At 39.6% G+C, this 17,899-nt stretch overlaps 1 protein-coding gene across 2 annotated transcripts in view; it reads right to left on the bottom strand.

Moving 5' to 3' along the window:
- zfpm2a (zinc finger protein, FOG family member 2a) overlaps window positions 1-17,899 on the bottom strand; it is a 120,344-nt gene that overhangs the window by 40,724 nt on the left and 61,721 nt on the right. Inside the window, exon 5 of one of the 2 annotated variants that reach the window (XM_040118368.1) lies at window positions 5,476-5,584. In XM_040118368.1, the coding sequence (XP_039974302.1) occupies window positions 5,476-5,584 (109 nt within the window). Of the gene's footprint in view, window positions 1-5,475; window positions 5,588-17,899 lie in introns of both variants that reach the window. The other variant, XM_040118367.1, reaches the window with a different exon arrangement.

Here is a 17,899-nt window from a genome sequence, read left to right on the forward strand (position 1 = left end):
AAAAAAACAAAAAACTCAAAATGTCTTTGTACAATAAGTCTTTGCATGTCTGGTTTTATTTTAAAAAAAAGAAGTCAAATAGATACTACATCTGTCCAGACACTAGTTCATCTTATGCCTCAGAGGTCTACAGCTATGGAACAAAATGTGGAAAGAGCAAATGAAGGCATAAAAAAGGATCTGATTGTGAGGACTTAGAGAATATGAAATAATACAAAGACACAGCAAGTTAGCTAATTCTGCACTGTCCGGGCTTATGTAAAACGGCCTAGTTACATTGGTCAATTTCTGCACGAACAATGGGCTAAGTTGCTCTGGAGACTTATTGGACATGCTGTATCTGAATGTGGTCTGGCCTAAGAGGCTTACAGTTGAAAAGTTTAGGTGACCTCTGAATAATGCCACATAATGTGGTCACATTGAGTGTGTATAGTTTCAATGGGCTCTGATATCAGGTAACAATGGGGTAAGCACAATGAAGGCTCACACTGAGAATAAATTGAGTCATATATTATACTATAGATCTAAAAAGGACACTTGTCATTTCTTTAACTATACACTCAGACAGTCAAACAATCCAGTTAAAAAAAGACCAAAAATCAACAATGAATTGAACTAACAAGTATTAAGAACATATAATTCAGCCACACCATTGCACCGGGTGACATATTCCAATATTGCAATGCCCATGGGAACTCTAGTTTTTTTTTTCAGTCCCAGGAACACCACCTTGCAGTGGTAAATACTAAATGGTTATTAGAATGCCCCTGAAAATAGTTGAAATGCACAATTGGTGACTGTTTGAGTAACATTTGCTAAAAACTACAGTGCCCAGCTGTTGTATGAAAATTACTATTATTATTTAGCCCATTTAAAAAAACAATGTATTTATGACCTGTTTTTAAAGATTCATGTCTTCACTAGGAAGGAATAGGCTTGGGGCTGTGCACCACAGACATAGTAGGGAAGTCAAAAAGTATTGACATGAACTAACACATGTTTTGTTTTGGTCTTTTTATAGGATTTGTTCACAATAAGAAAAATATAGAAGAACACCTGCTTTATCCTTTAAGAAGCAGTTTGACTACAGCGTACGCATCGCAACTGGGCTTGCTGTTTATGGGCCAACTAAACCAACAAGTCTTCCAACCTAAACGACCCAAGCGAAGGAGTGTCTGCTGATATAGCGCCCCTATGGCAGGTGTAGTGGACCTTCGTTGTCCTTGTTACAGTGATAAAGATGTGGTTAAGCTCATGGATGGTCAGGGGTTGGTTGGTTTGGTTTGGTTTAGGCACAAAAACTATGTAGAGTCATTGAGGAGAAGGTCATGGTTTGTTCAAATAAGTACTCAAGGTTACAGGACCTTTGTTGTCACGGTTACAATAATAAACATACAGTTAAGGGTTTGGAATGGTTACGGTTAAAAAACAAAACAAAACCCAATGATGACTATTGGTTACAAGTGGGAAACAAACAGTGGTCTCTTGTGTGAAAGTCCTGTGTTTTGTCATCCCATCAATCCACCCCAGTCTCCTCCTAACACGGACTTTGAAAGTAGTATACAGACTTTTCGCTCTGTATACTACTTCGCCTGACTTCCTCCTTTGCTCCCGTCATAATTACTACGACCACTGGAAGTTGCCTTACAATAAAATAACTATATGTTGTAGTAAGCTGCTTGCACAGACGACCTATGTTTGTTTGTTACAGGACCACAGTCTCCACTAAACAGTTGCTAAAATCTCCCAGTCAGGCAAGTTTTCAACATTTAAACTGAGTTTCCATTGACAACATATCCAACTAGGAGATATTATAAGAAAAAAATCGAAATGGGGCTGAATTTTTTTCTGTGTTAAATCTCTCCTACTCTCCAGCTGCATTGTTTATCAATCTGTTGTTTATCTCTACAGAAAATTCTCCACTGGTGTCTGTCTCTCCGTGTCCCTGTCTGTCATTCTCTCTCTCTCCCTCTCTCTCCCCACGGTGTGCAGCATTACTGTTATATATAATTACTCTGCAGACTTGCTGCCTGTTTCTATAACTTCAGTGCTTCAAAGAAACTGTCGGAGTGTGGAGGAGAGCATTGTGGGAGTTCCAGGTGGATTTCTCGATAATGAGTTAGTGCAGTAGTAGAGTTGAGAGTTTTAGTAATGGCTGGCTGCTAAGGCTCTTCCTGGGAGTTTAATGTAAAACAAACAGGGCCATGCTGACAGCCTGGGAAAAACAGATATTGCACATTTCCTACTTCCACTTCGGGGCTCTTACTGCCACTCATTTTAAGAAAGCAAATTCAAAGAAGAATTTATATTCATGAAATGGCTCTGTGAATCATAATTTGAGACATTTAGATGCCTTAAACATTGCTCATGTTCTTTGACTTGTAATTTTTTTTAAATGTTCCTGTCTCTCTGTTCATCTGGATAAAATGATAGAGACAGAGAACCAGAAAACAAATGGTCAGGGAACACATAGGGGCGTTACTGACATTATTATTATTAGAATTATAGGATCTCAATATAAAAAAAAGAAGAAAAAAAAAATCTATACTTTACACTATAGTTCGCTTGTCTTGGTGCTGATGTCCAGGGGCGCCCCGTGGGGCACTGGACTACATTACCCTGCTGCTTGTTACACATTCCGCTGCATGTATTATACAACACACTACTGGAATACAACTCTCAGAGGAATCATTTTGCTGAACCCTGTCATCTCTCCCTCTCCACATATTTACCCGACTTCCTGAATGACAAGTTTTAGGGACAGAGAATGAGCAGTTGTACAAAATGTAATGCAGAAATCATAGGACACAACGCCCAATAGTAAGCTACAGCCACTCAAACCAATCACCAGTCCTTACTTAAAGATACTCCCCCGTAGATTCACACTGGCAAGCATCCAAAGTGAACTGCTACTATCTTTTCAGGCAGCCATAAAGAAAGCCGAGACCACTGAAACGTGAGCCAAAACATATTCTGCAAGCATACTGTGTATTGAGATATTCACTGTTTTCCATAAGTAACGCATCTCAGGGAGCAATGAAGCAGCGGACAGAGGGGAAACAGTACAGGGGTGAAGATATAAACAATCTGGGCCTCAGCTTTTCGAGGTGGGAAGAAAAGTCCCTGTTGGACTGAGGAGCCTTTCCCCTTTAGTCAATCCACACTAGTGTCGACGCGATAAAGACAGTTCCAGAGCTGCTTCCAAACTGCAGCAAAAAGACCAAATTCAATATTGAATTTGACAAAGATTTGATATTTTCAGCACGCTGACATTCAATTTCAATGTCACCTCCAGAGGGTGCACACACATGCAGATTGGAATATTTAACAGAAGGCGATGAAGAAGAATGTGTGGTATAAATTGAGTCTGGACGTAAGAGTCAAACCGCTGAACGGCATCAAACACTTCACCACTTTCTGAACTTAGTCCAAACCCAACTAAAAAAAAAAAAAAAAAAAAGTCGCCAGGAGCAAAATATGGAACAATTTTGGTTAGAGAGCTGAGAAAAATGGACACCCAACCAATTTATCCAAACCTCTGTGGCAAAGTTTCTACAAAGCAGTTTGAGTCAAGTATTGGATTACACAGCATGAATTTTTCGTACCTTGTGGTATCATAGTAGTAATGATTTTTCTTATTTATTGTGGCCTTTGTTTCAACGTAAAATGTATAAACTCAAAATGGGTTTTTTTGGTGACATCATTATTTAATGAAAATAACAATTCTTCTGAAAAATCACTCATCACACTCCCGGAACTAAACATGGTAAAACTATAGACAAATGAACAGAATTAAATGGTGTCTGATGCATTTGTTGCATTTTTTTCAGCTCAGTGATTGTCTCACAGCTACTATGAAGGGACAAGATAATTTACGTCTACTCTAAGATTTAAATTAATTCTTTGTATTCAAAATTCCCTCTATTATCATGTATCATCAGTTGGCAAGTGTGTGCGGATTCTTGTGGAGGATTTAGAGTAACAAACGTACACAGTACAACACAGAACAACTCTCACAAGGGGACATCTGGGGATGTTATTGTGTTTAATTTAATAAGGTCAAACCAGAAGTGACAAACAAAGGAACTGTCAGTGATACATAGCTGAGGTGATGATGCTGCGTGTGCTGTATGTGATGCTATCTCCATACATGTATGAAGAGCAGCAGACGAAACTCTCCAGACTTAACAAAAAAGTGAGAAATCCTGTTATTGCCCTTTTTTTTGTTTCATGCAGTCAGTCTCTGAGCAAAAAGATTAGAAGATTTTAAAGAAGTGCATAATCTTCTTTAACAGCTTATCAAAACTTTAATGATTTGGTGATAAAGAGCACAAAGTTAAGTAGCCGGTTAAGAGGATAACTCCCCAGTGCAGTCTAGTGATTAGTAGATGAGAATTGGGAGACCGAAAATCCGGGTTGCAAATCCCACTCCTGCCACTTATTCACTTTGAGGGAGAAGAAGCTCCATTTCAGCTTTAGGGGTATTGTCATGGGGTAATCATTTTTGAAAAGTGATAAATGGAGCCCCTTTCCCTCACCCTTTGGAATCCCAAACACATCTTTATTTACGTATTTATTTTGCAGTGTCTCTCTGTTTAACACCCGTCAAGACCCAATTATAGCTGTAGAAGTCTTGTGCTTTCATGAGAAGTGAAGCTACAGACTGTAGTGTCAGGGCTGTATAGAGTTTAAGCATCTTCTCATTCAATCTGCAACAAACTGAGTTCTCTATAGATCCATGTTGGACTGTTTTAATGAGGGTTTTCTTTGGACACAATGCAGCAGATTGAGGAATTTATCTTTATGTCAGTGGGTCACTTGGGTTTTTGTACTTTTAGGGTCAATTCTGATTAAGCAACATGGATTTTATGAGAGATATGTTGTATTTTTTTTTCCTCACATATTTACATAAATCTATTTCTAGTGGGGCTTGTATGAATGTCTGATTTATTAAAGATATACAGTTAAGCTTTGCTGAATTAGTGAGAGAACAAATGAAGGAAAATGGCAAACCCATCTCCAATTGTGCTTTGCTCGCTATCTACTATGAGATAGGGATTCACTTAGTATAAAAGAGAAAAAAGGGGCATTAATTACCTTGTGAAATCTAAAGACCATTAACTCTGTGTGTCAAGTGATGTTTCTTAGGTCCTAATCAGAGTTCTAGTGATATAAATTACTCTTTGGATGAGAAAAACAGATATGGTGTGAGAAAGTGTGCATGTATGTCTTTTGGTGTGTCCTTGTAGCTGTGTACATGCAATTATTTGTGTTTGTTTGTGACTTTGAGAAGCAAGGAGAGCAGGAAAGAGAAGAGTAAAAGTAAAAGAAAGACAGAGAGACACACAGAAAGAGAGAGAGAGACAGACAGGCAGGGGTAGAGTGGATGGAGAATTGTCAGTGTCTTTGCTGTGGTGTAGTGGCGTAGTGTGTTGGCTGCGGAGAGATAACAGGATGCCGGCGCTGCTTGCTTACCTTTGCTGTACACCACACAGTTGTTTTTGTTGTCTTCCGCTCCCTGCCAAGTCACATCCAGCAGCCACCTGGGGCCGGCGCTCAGCACCACCGGGACCGTGCTCTTCGTCTTCTGGACAGGAACAGATAACAAACACTAATCATTTGCTTATTTTGCTGATTAAAGAAGCATTAATAACCACTGAGTTACGCTCCTCTGCTGCTCTGAATGGCCATAAACAGACAATTTCACAAACTATAAAGCATGTACTTAAGTCCACCCAATCCCCCTTTTTTTTTTTTTTTTTTACATTGCTGAGAGGATTTGAGAATCAGGGCAGGTTTTGTGTGTACGTATGTGTGTGTGATGGCCTAAAGACAAAGGCTGCAGTAGTGGATGGAATAGTGACAAATGGGTGCAAGAGCCTGCGTTGCATAAAAAAGGAGGAATTCTCATTCAGGATTCAACCCAATGATTCAGCATCAGATCTCTTAGACTAACAAGAACATCTCATGTGTCTGGGAATTATAAAAAAAAGAAGGAAAAAAAAAGGCTGGTGACTCTCTGAGAGAAGGAAACGAGTGTTCAGCGGTGAACTTTGGGCACATTGTGCCTCGCTATCACCATGATCTCACTATTTCCTGAAACAAGCAGGGAAGAATTTAGAGAATCAGTATCCATTTCAAAGGGCGATTGAGGTTAGAGTTTTCATAATATGCCGGAAAATTACTCTGAATGTGTAAGGTCATTTTTCTTCTTGGTCAGAGGTCAAAAGTGGAGTTTTATTTCTTTGAAAGAAAAAATAAAACAGGGAGATAGAGTATAACATCCACCATAATAGATTCACATGGTGCAGTGTCACCAGATTTGCTTGCTCTATTTATCCTCATATGATTTTTATTTCTTTTATTTTATTTTGGTGTTCTTTTTCGTTTACTTCTTGCAACATGGTGTGCTGGTGATGCTGTGTGTGTGTTGTGGCTGGGGAATTGGGGTGGGGTGGCAACATCTCAGGCAGCTGAGTACAGTCGCTTATTACTCAAAGGCAAAATGTCAGCATTTCAAGGCCATTACTTTTGAACCCCGGGGCCCTCCTTCATTTGGATGTTACAGGAATAGTTTAGCTAGGAGAAAATGGGTTGGGGTGCAATCTTGACACTTCATTTCTTTTTCCATCGGAGGCAGGCAGCAACAGGACACTGTCCATCTGCCTAATGCAACAGAAAAACACTGGTCCTCTCCTGTGCTTTTCACTTATTTCTCCCCCGCAAAAGGCAACAACCTTCAAGGATAAATGCAAATGTCACTTGAGCATGTTAAAGGTCTGAATTGGCACAGATATGCACAAGAGATGAGCACTGTGCTCCGGCAGTGCGCCTGCATGCCCCCTCCTCCTCCTCCACCCGCCCATTTCTCTTTCCATGAACTCTATCTAGTCGGAGGCTGGAGGACACACTGATTTTTTTAGAGAGAATTATTCACCAACAGAAAATACATCTCAGAGAGATGATAAGAATCTGTTTGGATTTTGTCTGCAAAATAAAGGACGCAAATACGACACTTAATACAGACAGATTTCTAAATAGTCCTTATATGTACGTATAGCTTTGCACACTGGCATTCTACACTGCCAAACTGATCAAAAACTCAGACAGTAAATTGTGTCTATTGATATTCTTATTCCTTCTTCTGGCATCTTCTTATCCCGTCCTGGCAGCAGATGAGAGAGAGAGGACCTCTGTAATTTAAGCCATCCGCGATTTCACATTTCAAATTAGCCTCACAATAAAGTCTTCTATCTGGCTAACCTGAAAATCTCACAACCCTGTCAAAGGAGCAGAGCAGACCGGCCGATTGTTGCTAGGACGACTATCTGAAATGGGAATCAGATTAACCCTTTCTTAGATCTCCAGACTGGAGCCATCTCTTATTCAGCAGCAAGAGGCCTCTCTGCCATCCCTCTGAGACTCTGGGAATTCATGATATTCCAGCTGCTCTTCATGGAGCCAACGGGGACAAAATGCTACATTAATAAGACCCACTTCCCACTGTTAGAAATCAGACGAAATTTATTAGAAATAATTGTACTCATCACAATTGTTCCTTTAGTTATTGCTCTGATAGAAACTTTTGAAATCCTGACTATGGGTATTATGTATTATTTTGATTTAACTGTCAATTACTACTATTTCTTTGCTTCCTTTTTGTTGGAAACTGAGCAGCAACAACCCATGACAGTTTCTCAGTGCAAATTTACATAATGCATCTATAGTGACAATGGTGCCCAATGTGCTTTGTAAGCATGCCGCATGTACCAGCCGTCACAAAGACAAAGAAATGCAGGAGAGCAACTGCACACAACATATTTCGGATTAAGACATAATGGCGTCACTGCGGGGAGGAGCGTCTGCATATGCAAATGAAAACATTTGTACAACCAGATCAGCTGGCCTAAATGGCCGAGTCCAGAAGAAATGCAGATTGACAGGCAGAAAATTACAATTTCCCCGGAGCAAGGTAGTATACGAGGAAATGGTTTTATGGATGCAAACTCTCTTCTACCTAACTATCATACAGGGGATGTGACGTATGGAAGCTCTTTCCTGTTCAAAACAGCAGTCTGAGTAGAGTTTTAAAGTATGCTGACACCTCATGGATAGATAAATGGCAGTTTCAAAAAATACATGCATTTGCATGTATACAAGTGTCTTATCTTAACTTATTAACTATTTTAATGTCATCTTTATGATGTGAAAAATGCAAAGACAAGCAGAATATACTGTTATTTTTCCTAATCCTATTGGTCTTATGTCCTTTGCAGGGATTTGTAACGGATATTTTAAAAAATCTATATCAATAAAAAAGAAAATATTTGTTGTTTTTTATAGAGATAAAGTATTTGATATCAGTTTACAGTCTATTAGCCCTGTCAGAGCCTGTAAAAAACCCTCTGGCCTTCTTCTCTATGTAGTGTGTTATGGTTTATCCACCCTCTGCCTTCACTCCAGTGGTTTCAATACTCTCTCCGTAATTTTTTTTTTTTTCTGAGCTCTGTAACTGTTCCTCGTGTAAGAGATACAGTGACCAAAACAGTGTAGTCAGCGAGGAAGTGATTACAAACTGATGCTCCAAATTCGCTATAAAATGAAAATCAATATTTCCACAAGTTGCTGCAACATAAAAGATAACCTTCATTGATTTTTCTAGACTTAGGCCTCTGTGATAAAATCTAATATAAATTTTCAGCCACACGGATTTGGATCAGAGCGGAGCAGGGGCTGAACGATAAGTTCCGTGCACATCTCTCAGACTTGGATTTTTTTTCCCTTCCCCTTTTCCCTCTTCCAAGGCAGGGCTGTACTATTTATAATTGGCCCTGTGTGAGCAAAAGCTTCTATCAGGAATCTGTTCTAATTTTTATTACAGAGAAGCTAAAGCCTGTTCCAGATAATTTGGAAATTTCAGGGGAATTGTGATAGAGCTGATGGCACAGCCGGACTGACTCCAGAAAGGAGCTAACCTGTAATAGCCTCTGTGGCTGCGCTGATTAAATGTTGCCATAGATGAAAGACCTGCCATCACCGCAATAAATTAACCAATCACACAAATCCCAAGTCACTACTAATCCCTCCTTGATACCATGATCCTCTGATCAGCTGAAGGAGGTGAAGAAGAAAGTGGCTTGTGACACTCAGCCTTCTTCTAACTCCCTGCTTCCCTGTGTAAACAACAAGCTAATGATATCACCGCTGACCATTTCACCACCACTGGCTACTCTTAACCCACTTCATGGTCAGGGCAGGTGAAATCGATACAAACCTTGGTGGGAATGATTATTTTCCTCATCGCTTTTTTTTTTCCTCCACCAAGGTCACTCACTGGCACTGTATCTGTCTTGATCCCACAGCTGCAGGATTTAGACAACTGAGAGATCAAAACCACTCTGTCTGAATATCTCAAGACATTCATTGGCTCTATATCCTGCTTTCAACACCCACTCGGTATGAAGTAGTGCCATTTTGAAACAAGAACACCAGTTGAAATATTTCAGTCAATAAAAGTATAAACATCTTTTGAATATTGCCTGTGTTCCCTTCCTTTCCTTAATAAAACACTACTTTTTTAAACACATTTTTTGCTTTCTCTCTCCTACATTACATTTGACCTTGTATTAAAGTCCTAGCAACATAATCATTTTAAAGTGCCATGTCCTTTTCAGACAATAGTACTAGCAGTATAAATATAACAAAAAACAAGCTTATGTATGGGTTATGTCAAGTTTATATGTTCTCTGTTTCCAACATGGGAGTGAGGATAAAGGATTTGTACCTGTTTTACTAGTCAGTTTACAGCAGACAGCACACTCACACCTTGATAACGTCCATTGCAATTAGTTGTTCACTGTGATGAAACAAATTGCATGTGGTCAACTGGAAATTTCATTAAGGGAGATTTTCCTCTAGCTCTCGTTATCGCTCTGCGTATTAATATTTTCTTAGCCTCAAGGATGGATGAGTTGCAAGGGTCTTTTTTTGTTGAATAAAACGGCCAAAGCCAACCTCACAGTCTGTGTTCTCCCACTAGTATCCACGCTGGGAAAAGCTGGGTGTATGCTTAGTTAGGAGCCGCATATTTTTCATTGTGCCCTGAAATAAGACTCTGTCAACATCGTACATAAAGTGGGAAATGCCTCCATTTCTCAAGTCTACTTTTGTGTCATTTTTGCCTCTTCTAAATGGCCATGGTCACATCTGCTGAACTGAAAAGATACCTACATACCGCTTTCATTCCTCCCCCCCTCTCTCTAAGGCTATAGCATCTGCTATTGGGAGACTAAATAACAGAAATATTCAGGAATTGCACACTAATTCCCTTTAGAGATAGATCTTGGCTGGTGCCCTGTCATAAATCAGAGAATTTCGATATGAAATGAGGCAAGCTGCTCTAATCATTTCTGCATTTCAAATTGGATCACTGGCTCAATCGCTTGGCTTTTAAACTGCTTGCCTAAGAGCAAATGTGAGGTGGGAGATAATTCAGCTGAAATCTCTGCCTGCTCTGTGCGGCAGTTAGTTTACTGCTTGAGTGCAAGAGAATGCTTTTTTCTTCCCTTAGCCCAGCTTTCTCTTTTCAACTTTGTTAAATTGACTTTTCATTTTAAAATCGATTAAATTGAGAGAGTCACTGCTGTTCCCGGAATCTTTAAAGGGACACCCATCACTGTGCGCATGTGCCTTTATTTGGCTGCTGCTATCATGGCGGCGTTATGTGGAATAAATATTTTCTCATTTAAATCACCTTTTATCCTGCTGACTGGACTGTAAGCATCAAAGTTCATGTGCTGCATTAGCTATTACTTATTTCACTCCATTTAAAAGGCTCACAGTGCTTGTATTTCTATTGACTACGGGTGGCATTGCATGATTACTGTATGTACAGTTGCTTTTTAAAGACATAACAGTGTGGTAATAAGGCAGACTAATCATTGGCTGCTCTGGATTTTGATTAAAGAGCAATGCAAAATTATTAATAGAATATTTAGTAATATTTTAAACTGAAAAAGCATACGCTGCCTTCTAAATCAGGGAGGAGAGGAGTGAAGAATAGAGATTCAGAGGAAGGGGGGACTCAATCCATACTCCATTCTTCAAGACCTTCAGGCACATTGAGGTGCTCCAACTCTAAAGCCAAACAATTTAGTGTAAGCTGTACCTGCCCTGAAGACAAGAAACCCCCTTTCTCCACCCCTGCCTGCCTTCCTTCCTTTCCTTTCTATTCTTTTCCTTTCCTTTCCTCTTTCCTTTCTTTTTCTTCCTTTCCTTTTATTTTTTTTCATTTCCATTCGTTTTTCTTCCTTTTCCCTTTCTATCCTTTCCTCTCCTGTCTTTTTACTATTCCCTCCTTTCCTTTCATTTTTTTCTTTCCTTTCATTTCTTTTCCCTTTCTATCTATTCCTCACCACTTCTTTCCTTTCCTTTTACTTTCCTTCCCTTTACTTTCCTCCCTCTCTTTCATCTTTCCTTTCCTTTAATATTTATACATCACTTGCACCATTCTCAACTAATCCGGGCAAAACTTCTCTATGAATCGTCCTTACTTCCAACCATCTCTAGCCCTTCAGCATCAAATTACATTGTCCCAAACTTTCTTTGTGGTGGAGAATGTTTCATTCAACTTCACAAGTAAATGTGTGTGTACTGCCATAACTACAGTATGTTTAAGTGTATGTCCTGAGAACTATTTGAAGTTGTAAACAAGAGAAAGTTTAATTTATAATGCATGTGCTCCAGGACTTAATCATGTCTTGGAGGTAGAGTGTACATATCCACACTTGTACTTCTTGTGTTTGGCTTTGGACAGAGGACAGAACAGTCCTGTCGCTTCACTACTCAATGTTTGAATTACTCGAAATTTCCCATTTGAATTCAATTGGGAAGGACTTGTTTGATCTTTTGCATGTAAGTTAGGGCTGACTCCCCGAGCAGCGAGAAGCTGTGCGAGGGAACATAATAGGGAACCCGGAGCCAGTAATGTTCACCTGTATGGATATTACAATGGCCCCTGCGGTCATGGTGGCAGGTGGCATATTCTCCGGACAGAACCACTCTTTCTCTGTCGGGAATAAACATGGGGATGGGGGATTTCTTCAAAGAGGAAGAAAAGGGAAGTCAGGAGTCAATCAGTCAATGGGGTCACAACAAATCCCTGCTCTCATAACCACACATGGAAGACTAGGATCAGTCACAGGCAGTAAATAAAGACAAACAATAAAATAGGAGACACGATGCTTGAATAAAGCCCTTGACTTAAGATAAACCTCTGTGCTCCCTTTAGGTATTGGATTTTAATATTCTTTTGAACTCCTCTCTCTTCTCTGGTGGAGTTATAAATTTCATGATGCATTAGAATGGCATCTACTGTATGTCATTTTGTATTTCAGGAAACTCTCCTGTGCAGCCAATCTCACCTCCTAATTCAAAAACTGATCTCTATCCAAATCTGAGTGTTCAGAATAATAATTCCAATAACATGGCAGAAAGTACAATAAATTAAAAAACACTTGAGGCAAAGAACAAAGAGAAGAAACAAATGAAAGGCATCACAAACGTAACTTTGTTCTAACGATGAACAAACTGAAGAGAGGTATCTGTGATTTGCATACCACCTGATCATTTACATGTTACTGCAGTGTTCAATAGCTTGATCTCTGAGTGCACTTCTGAGAGATGGGGTCTCACTAAATCCACCGTAAAAGACCAACAATATTTACACCAAGTTAAGTAAATAAGATAAAGATGGTGAACTTGCCCCTCACTAAATGCATTAGACGTGAACTCTCTTATCAGAGTCTCAGCACACGCACTGTTAAAGGATGGGTTTCCCGAGCTGGAAATGGTCTTTGTTACCCAATTAGTTTGCTGACGACCCCGTGGTATAATATTCCTGCTTTGACAGCCTCATACACATCCATCTAATGAGGCGCTACTGGACCACCGTGGAGTGAATGGACACTGTCCAGACCTTCATCTCCTCCAGCACCTATCAGCTTTCTTATCTTCAATGCTAACCTTTTTTTTTTTTTTTTTGGTCAGAAGACTTGAATTTTTCTGCTTGGTTGTTCATCCTTCCAGTCATTTTAACAGGGCTTTGTCTTTGGTAGGCCCCGAGCCAACTAGGCTGAGGATCAGAGGGCTAAGGCCAGGACAGGGGACAGTGAGGACTTATCAAGGTCTACCAGCAGGGGTTCGCTTCCCAGTAGGGTGGCTGTCCTTCTTTCTCTGAGGGAGGTGAAGCAAGCGAAGCCTCTGTGCTTCTCCACTTCCCTCACCAATGTAACCAAGAGAGAAAGAGGAGAGAAAACCGTAGAAATTTTAAGAGTGACAATGCTCATGTAGAAGGCGCTCTGCTGTAAAAAATATATGATTTTGGAGAGGTTTTAGAGTCTCATTTTACTTACTTTCTAAAATGGAGCTCAAACTTTAATATTATTTTAGTTTATTTTAAACTTCCTTAAAAGGATATAAAGATAAACATAAAGATATAAAAATATAAAGCCAACTGCTTATTATTTCTACAATCCCAACTGACGGGTCGGTCAACAATCTACAACTTTCACCAAACCCTGCTCTGTACTCAATTTGTGCTGGAATACCAAGAGGACTAAGGGCTTGCAAATGGAAACAATCGAGGATTATCTGCACCACTTCTCAAGAAAGTTTTTTCAACATATCATGAGTTACAGCCTTGACAGTGACAGATGGCAAAGCAGCTGGCACCGCTCATCTTTGTCTCACTTTTCTTTCTTTTGCTTCCTTTTCTTCTTTTTTCTCTTGCGCCTTTGCTGCAGTACAGGTCTGTTGTGTATTGAAGTGTTGGATAATCATTCATTTGGGAAGACATATTGCATACTGTAATACAAGATGATATGTGTGAAGCCAGGGACTTCTGAGCTTGACTATTGTTGCCTGTCAGACTAACGTTCTGTAAAGACTGGAAAACTAGCTTTCTTATTTGTTGAGTCCTTTAAAACAAGGTATATCACAGCTAAAGGATCATCTCCCAAATCTGTTGCAAGTAGCAATTCAAATTCATAAAACTCTGAGGTAAGTGTGTGTTAAAGTGTTATGCTATCCCAAATGGAACAGTTGCTCATGAATGTTAATGCTCATGTCAAGCTGTTTGTATGTTTACGACATACAGGAACCATAAGCATGCAGATACTACATCTCTTCACTGGGACGTTTTGCTATCCAGACTGTGTTGATCCCTGATGGGCCACTGGCAGACAGCAAACACCCAGAGAATTGTGAGGGGGACAGGGACATCCAGCTCACCCCCCAGCCCTGTGGGTGTGAAGAGTGGCCCCCCAGGACCTTAAGCCTCACTGGGGTTTTCAGCCATCGCAGGTCCTGTTCTGCTGCTTCTGATGAATGGTGACTGAGCAGACTGTTGGTGGCAGACAGCTGCTTGTCTATCTATTACAGTTACAGTATATAGTTATAGTAGAATGACCACATCTGCAGTGTCTGTGAGGATAGAACCATGTCATTACAGAGACATTAGCAATAATTTTTAAGTATGAAATCTGTAGAATAATCTTAATTTATGTTCCTGCTTCAAGACAAAGAAAGAAATGACTGAGGCATTTTTAGCACTCTAAATTATACTGGCAGGAACCGAAATACTAAACATGGGTGTTTTCGAACTTTTCAACAAATAGCTACATTTGCACATTGATAAATCCAACCCAAACAGATTGGGAGAGAAATCTTTTGCATTGCTGTGCAGCACAAGATATTACTACATGATATAAAACAGGAAGAGGGCAGTTGGTGGAGTAAGTGTTCACATCCTTTACTTGAGTAAAAGTACCCATTCGACAATATCTCCTTCATTCAAAATCCTACCTAAGGATTTAATATCAGCTAAATGTACTTAAAGTATCAAAGTAAAGGTACATGTTTTGCAGAGAAATTGCCCGTCTGACTGATATATTATTTCATATTGCATTATTACCAGTGATGGAAAGTAATAATTTACTCCAGTAATGGACAAATTTGAGGTACTTGTACTTTACTTGACTATTATTAATCAGTATTGTTAATACTGATGCATCCATGTTTAAAGTAGCATTTACTCATGTAGGTGGAGTTATTATTAACTACCTCATATATTATGGTTTAGGTTAAACTGTATAAATGCATTGTATTTTAAAATTTCATCATTTGCTTTTTACTTAAAATCTTAATCTGAAAAGTACCTAGTAACTATAGCTGTCTTATAACTGTGGTGGAGTAAAAAGGGCAGTATTTCCCAGCTAAAGTGGTAGACGATGAAGAGAGTGGGAGGATATTGCAAAACACTGTCAATGTTTATTAGATAAAGAAAAAAAATTTGAACCTTGTGATATGATCGACAGGATTTATGAGAAATATGGTCTGAGAAAATACTGCCAATATTACCCCAACCATGGTGTAAGTTTCAGTACCGTTTGCTGCAATTATAAGACAAGACAATGGAGTATTCATAGATAAAAATGCTACATTTACAATTCAAAATTAAAACTGTCTGATATTTAACTAAAAAACATTTAAGCCTACACCAAAACTGCAATGAATTGCTGCAAATGATCCCCATCTTTGCGTTTGTGTTTTGATCTAGTCACTGTACCCTTGGCATGTCTGAGGCAACCATGCAGCCATTACAGTGAGCACAAAGCAAATCAGTGAGTCCTGCTCTGCTTATCAGGGGACCTGCCATATCAGTTTGGGTAGTTGTGTTGTGATGTAAGGACAGCAAAATGTCAGGTTCACTTGTAGATCAAGTCAACCATGCATTATCTCTCAAACAGTGGAGCTTGGCTGTGACTGTAATAGCTCTGACTAGCTGACTGACTGAGTGCTTCACGGCTAATACGTGGAGCTGTGGGCGGCAGTGAGTTCCAGCCATTCACACAGAAACTTTGAAAGTGTAGGCTTGGGAAAATTGAAAAATAACAATAAAAAACAATGGTTATGTGTTTTCTTTTGCCACAGTCTAACATCCATTCTCCATCTAACTCACAAACAGACATCAGTGTCATGTTGATCTGTGTTTAAAAGCCCTGATTTAATAAAGGGCTACTTCAATAGAATGAGCTTGGGTGCTTCTCCCTTTTAATGTAAGAACATGAAAACCATCGATAATGCCATCGATAAATATATGGATGACACTGAGCAAGGGAAAGCAGGCCAGATAATTACCATTTTACCCATCTGAAGAGACCCCAGCCCTGATATTGGTTTAAACCCAAGAAATAATTGATGCATGCAATCACAAATTGGTTCTCCGCCTAAAATTTGGGCCCATTATTTCATTAGATGAAGCCACATTCTTTGTGCCAAAATTATTTGTGTGTCCAACACAGAAATTCAAATCCTGTTAGTCCTGATAATGCCTGGTGTTTTCAAACCATATCCAAGGCAGTGTGACTTTCAGATGGAAAGCACAGACCACCTTTAAGTGCAAACATAAATCAAAATGTTTGGAATTCAAATTGTTGATTTTTTTTAGTTAAATGGTTTGTTTGTTTATGAGCTTGTGCATGCATATTTGATGCTGTGTGTGTGTGTGTGTGTGTGTGTGTGTGTGTGTGTGTGTGTGTGTGTGTGTGTGTGTGTGTGTGTGTGTGTGTGTGTGTGTGTGTGTGTTTGTGTCATTTAGCAGCTATGCTACAGAGAGGTCCTATCCTGGGGTGCCTTCTTGCATATGTAATTGGATGTTACTGTAAATAATTGCCTGGGCATGTGCCAGTGTGATGATGGTGATGATTTGTGTGTGTGTCGGCTGATGTGTGTAGAACATTAACATTCTGTATGTTTGTGTGAGTCTGTACGTATGTGTGTGTATCTGTGTGTGTGCGAGCGCATCTGCCCCATCCGTACTCCACTCTCAAGTCCCACTGATTCTCCTTTCCAGCCATGTTGAATCCTCTTTTCCTTATCAGGCGAGCCCAGGCCTGCATCAGGCTCTCCTTGCTATGACAGAGGCTACAACAATAGGCCTGCGATACCGCTGCTTAGCGCTGCGTTTCGGAGGGGAAACCTGCCACGGGCGCAGATTAACTACAACACACACACACACACAAAATAGATTGCAGCCTCCAAAACAAAACATTTTTCAGAATGCCTCCTCTTGATTAATGAAGCAATGACAAGAAGAAAAATATAATTTCTGAAACAGAAAAATCCGCCACCACTTGTTAAAGTTTAGGGCTAGCTAACAATAAACATATTGGAGGGAGAGGGTGGGCAAAAAGGGTGAGATAAATGGCTTGAGTGATGGGCTGAATAATTTCTGGAGCATTTTTTGGTTGCAGAGGCACATATTGCTACCCTTGTACTAAATTACACAATAATCACACTCCATCGGTTGACAGGCTCTGTTCTCTCTCTGTCCCAGGTTAAAATTAGGACAGTATCTTGACATTTTCGCTCTTCTGTAGTCTACAAACTAGAGCTCTCTGTTCGCAGCCAAAAGCAGCACAAAGTCTGCACACGCACACTGACGCGCTCATGCCCTCCCACATATACACAGACTCTACAGAATAACCAAAAACACACACTTAAGTGCATGTACAGTCAAATATGGGGACACACTTGTGCACACGTGTAAGCACACATGCATTTAATAGCCATGCTCTCGTGCACATTTTAGCCGAAATATTAATTCTTTATCCTCTTTCAGTATGAGACTTAACACCAGTGGAGTTAAAAGAATTAATAAAGGCTTCACGTGGAATCTTAAACAATTCCAAATGACAGAATTAGACAAAAACGTAACAGAATTTTTCTTCCTAATACTTCATGTTATTTCTCCTCCACTAGATGTTTCCCTAAGGTGACTTTAATCTTGCATGGGTTAAAAAACAAACTAAATATTCTACCTAGGCTTAGAAAAAATGAT

This window comes from Xiphias gladius, chromosome 22, assembly GCF_016859285.1.
Source record: "Xiphias gladius isolate SHS-SW01 ecotype Sanya breed wild chromosome 22, ASM1685928v1, whole genome shotgun sequence".
Classification (NCBI taxonomy): Eukaryota; Metazoa; Chordata; class Actinopteri; order Istiophoriformes; family Xiphiidae; genus Xiphias; species Xiphias gladius.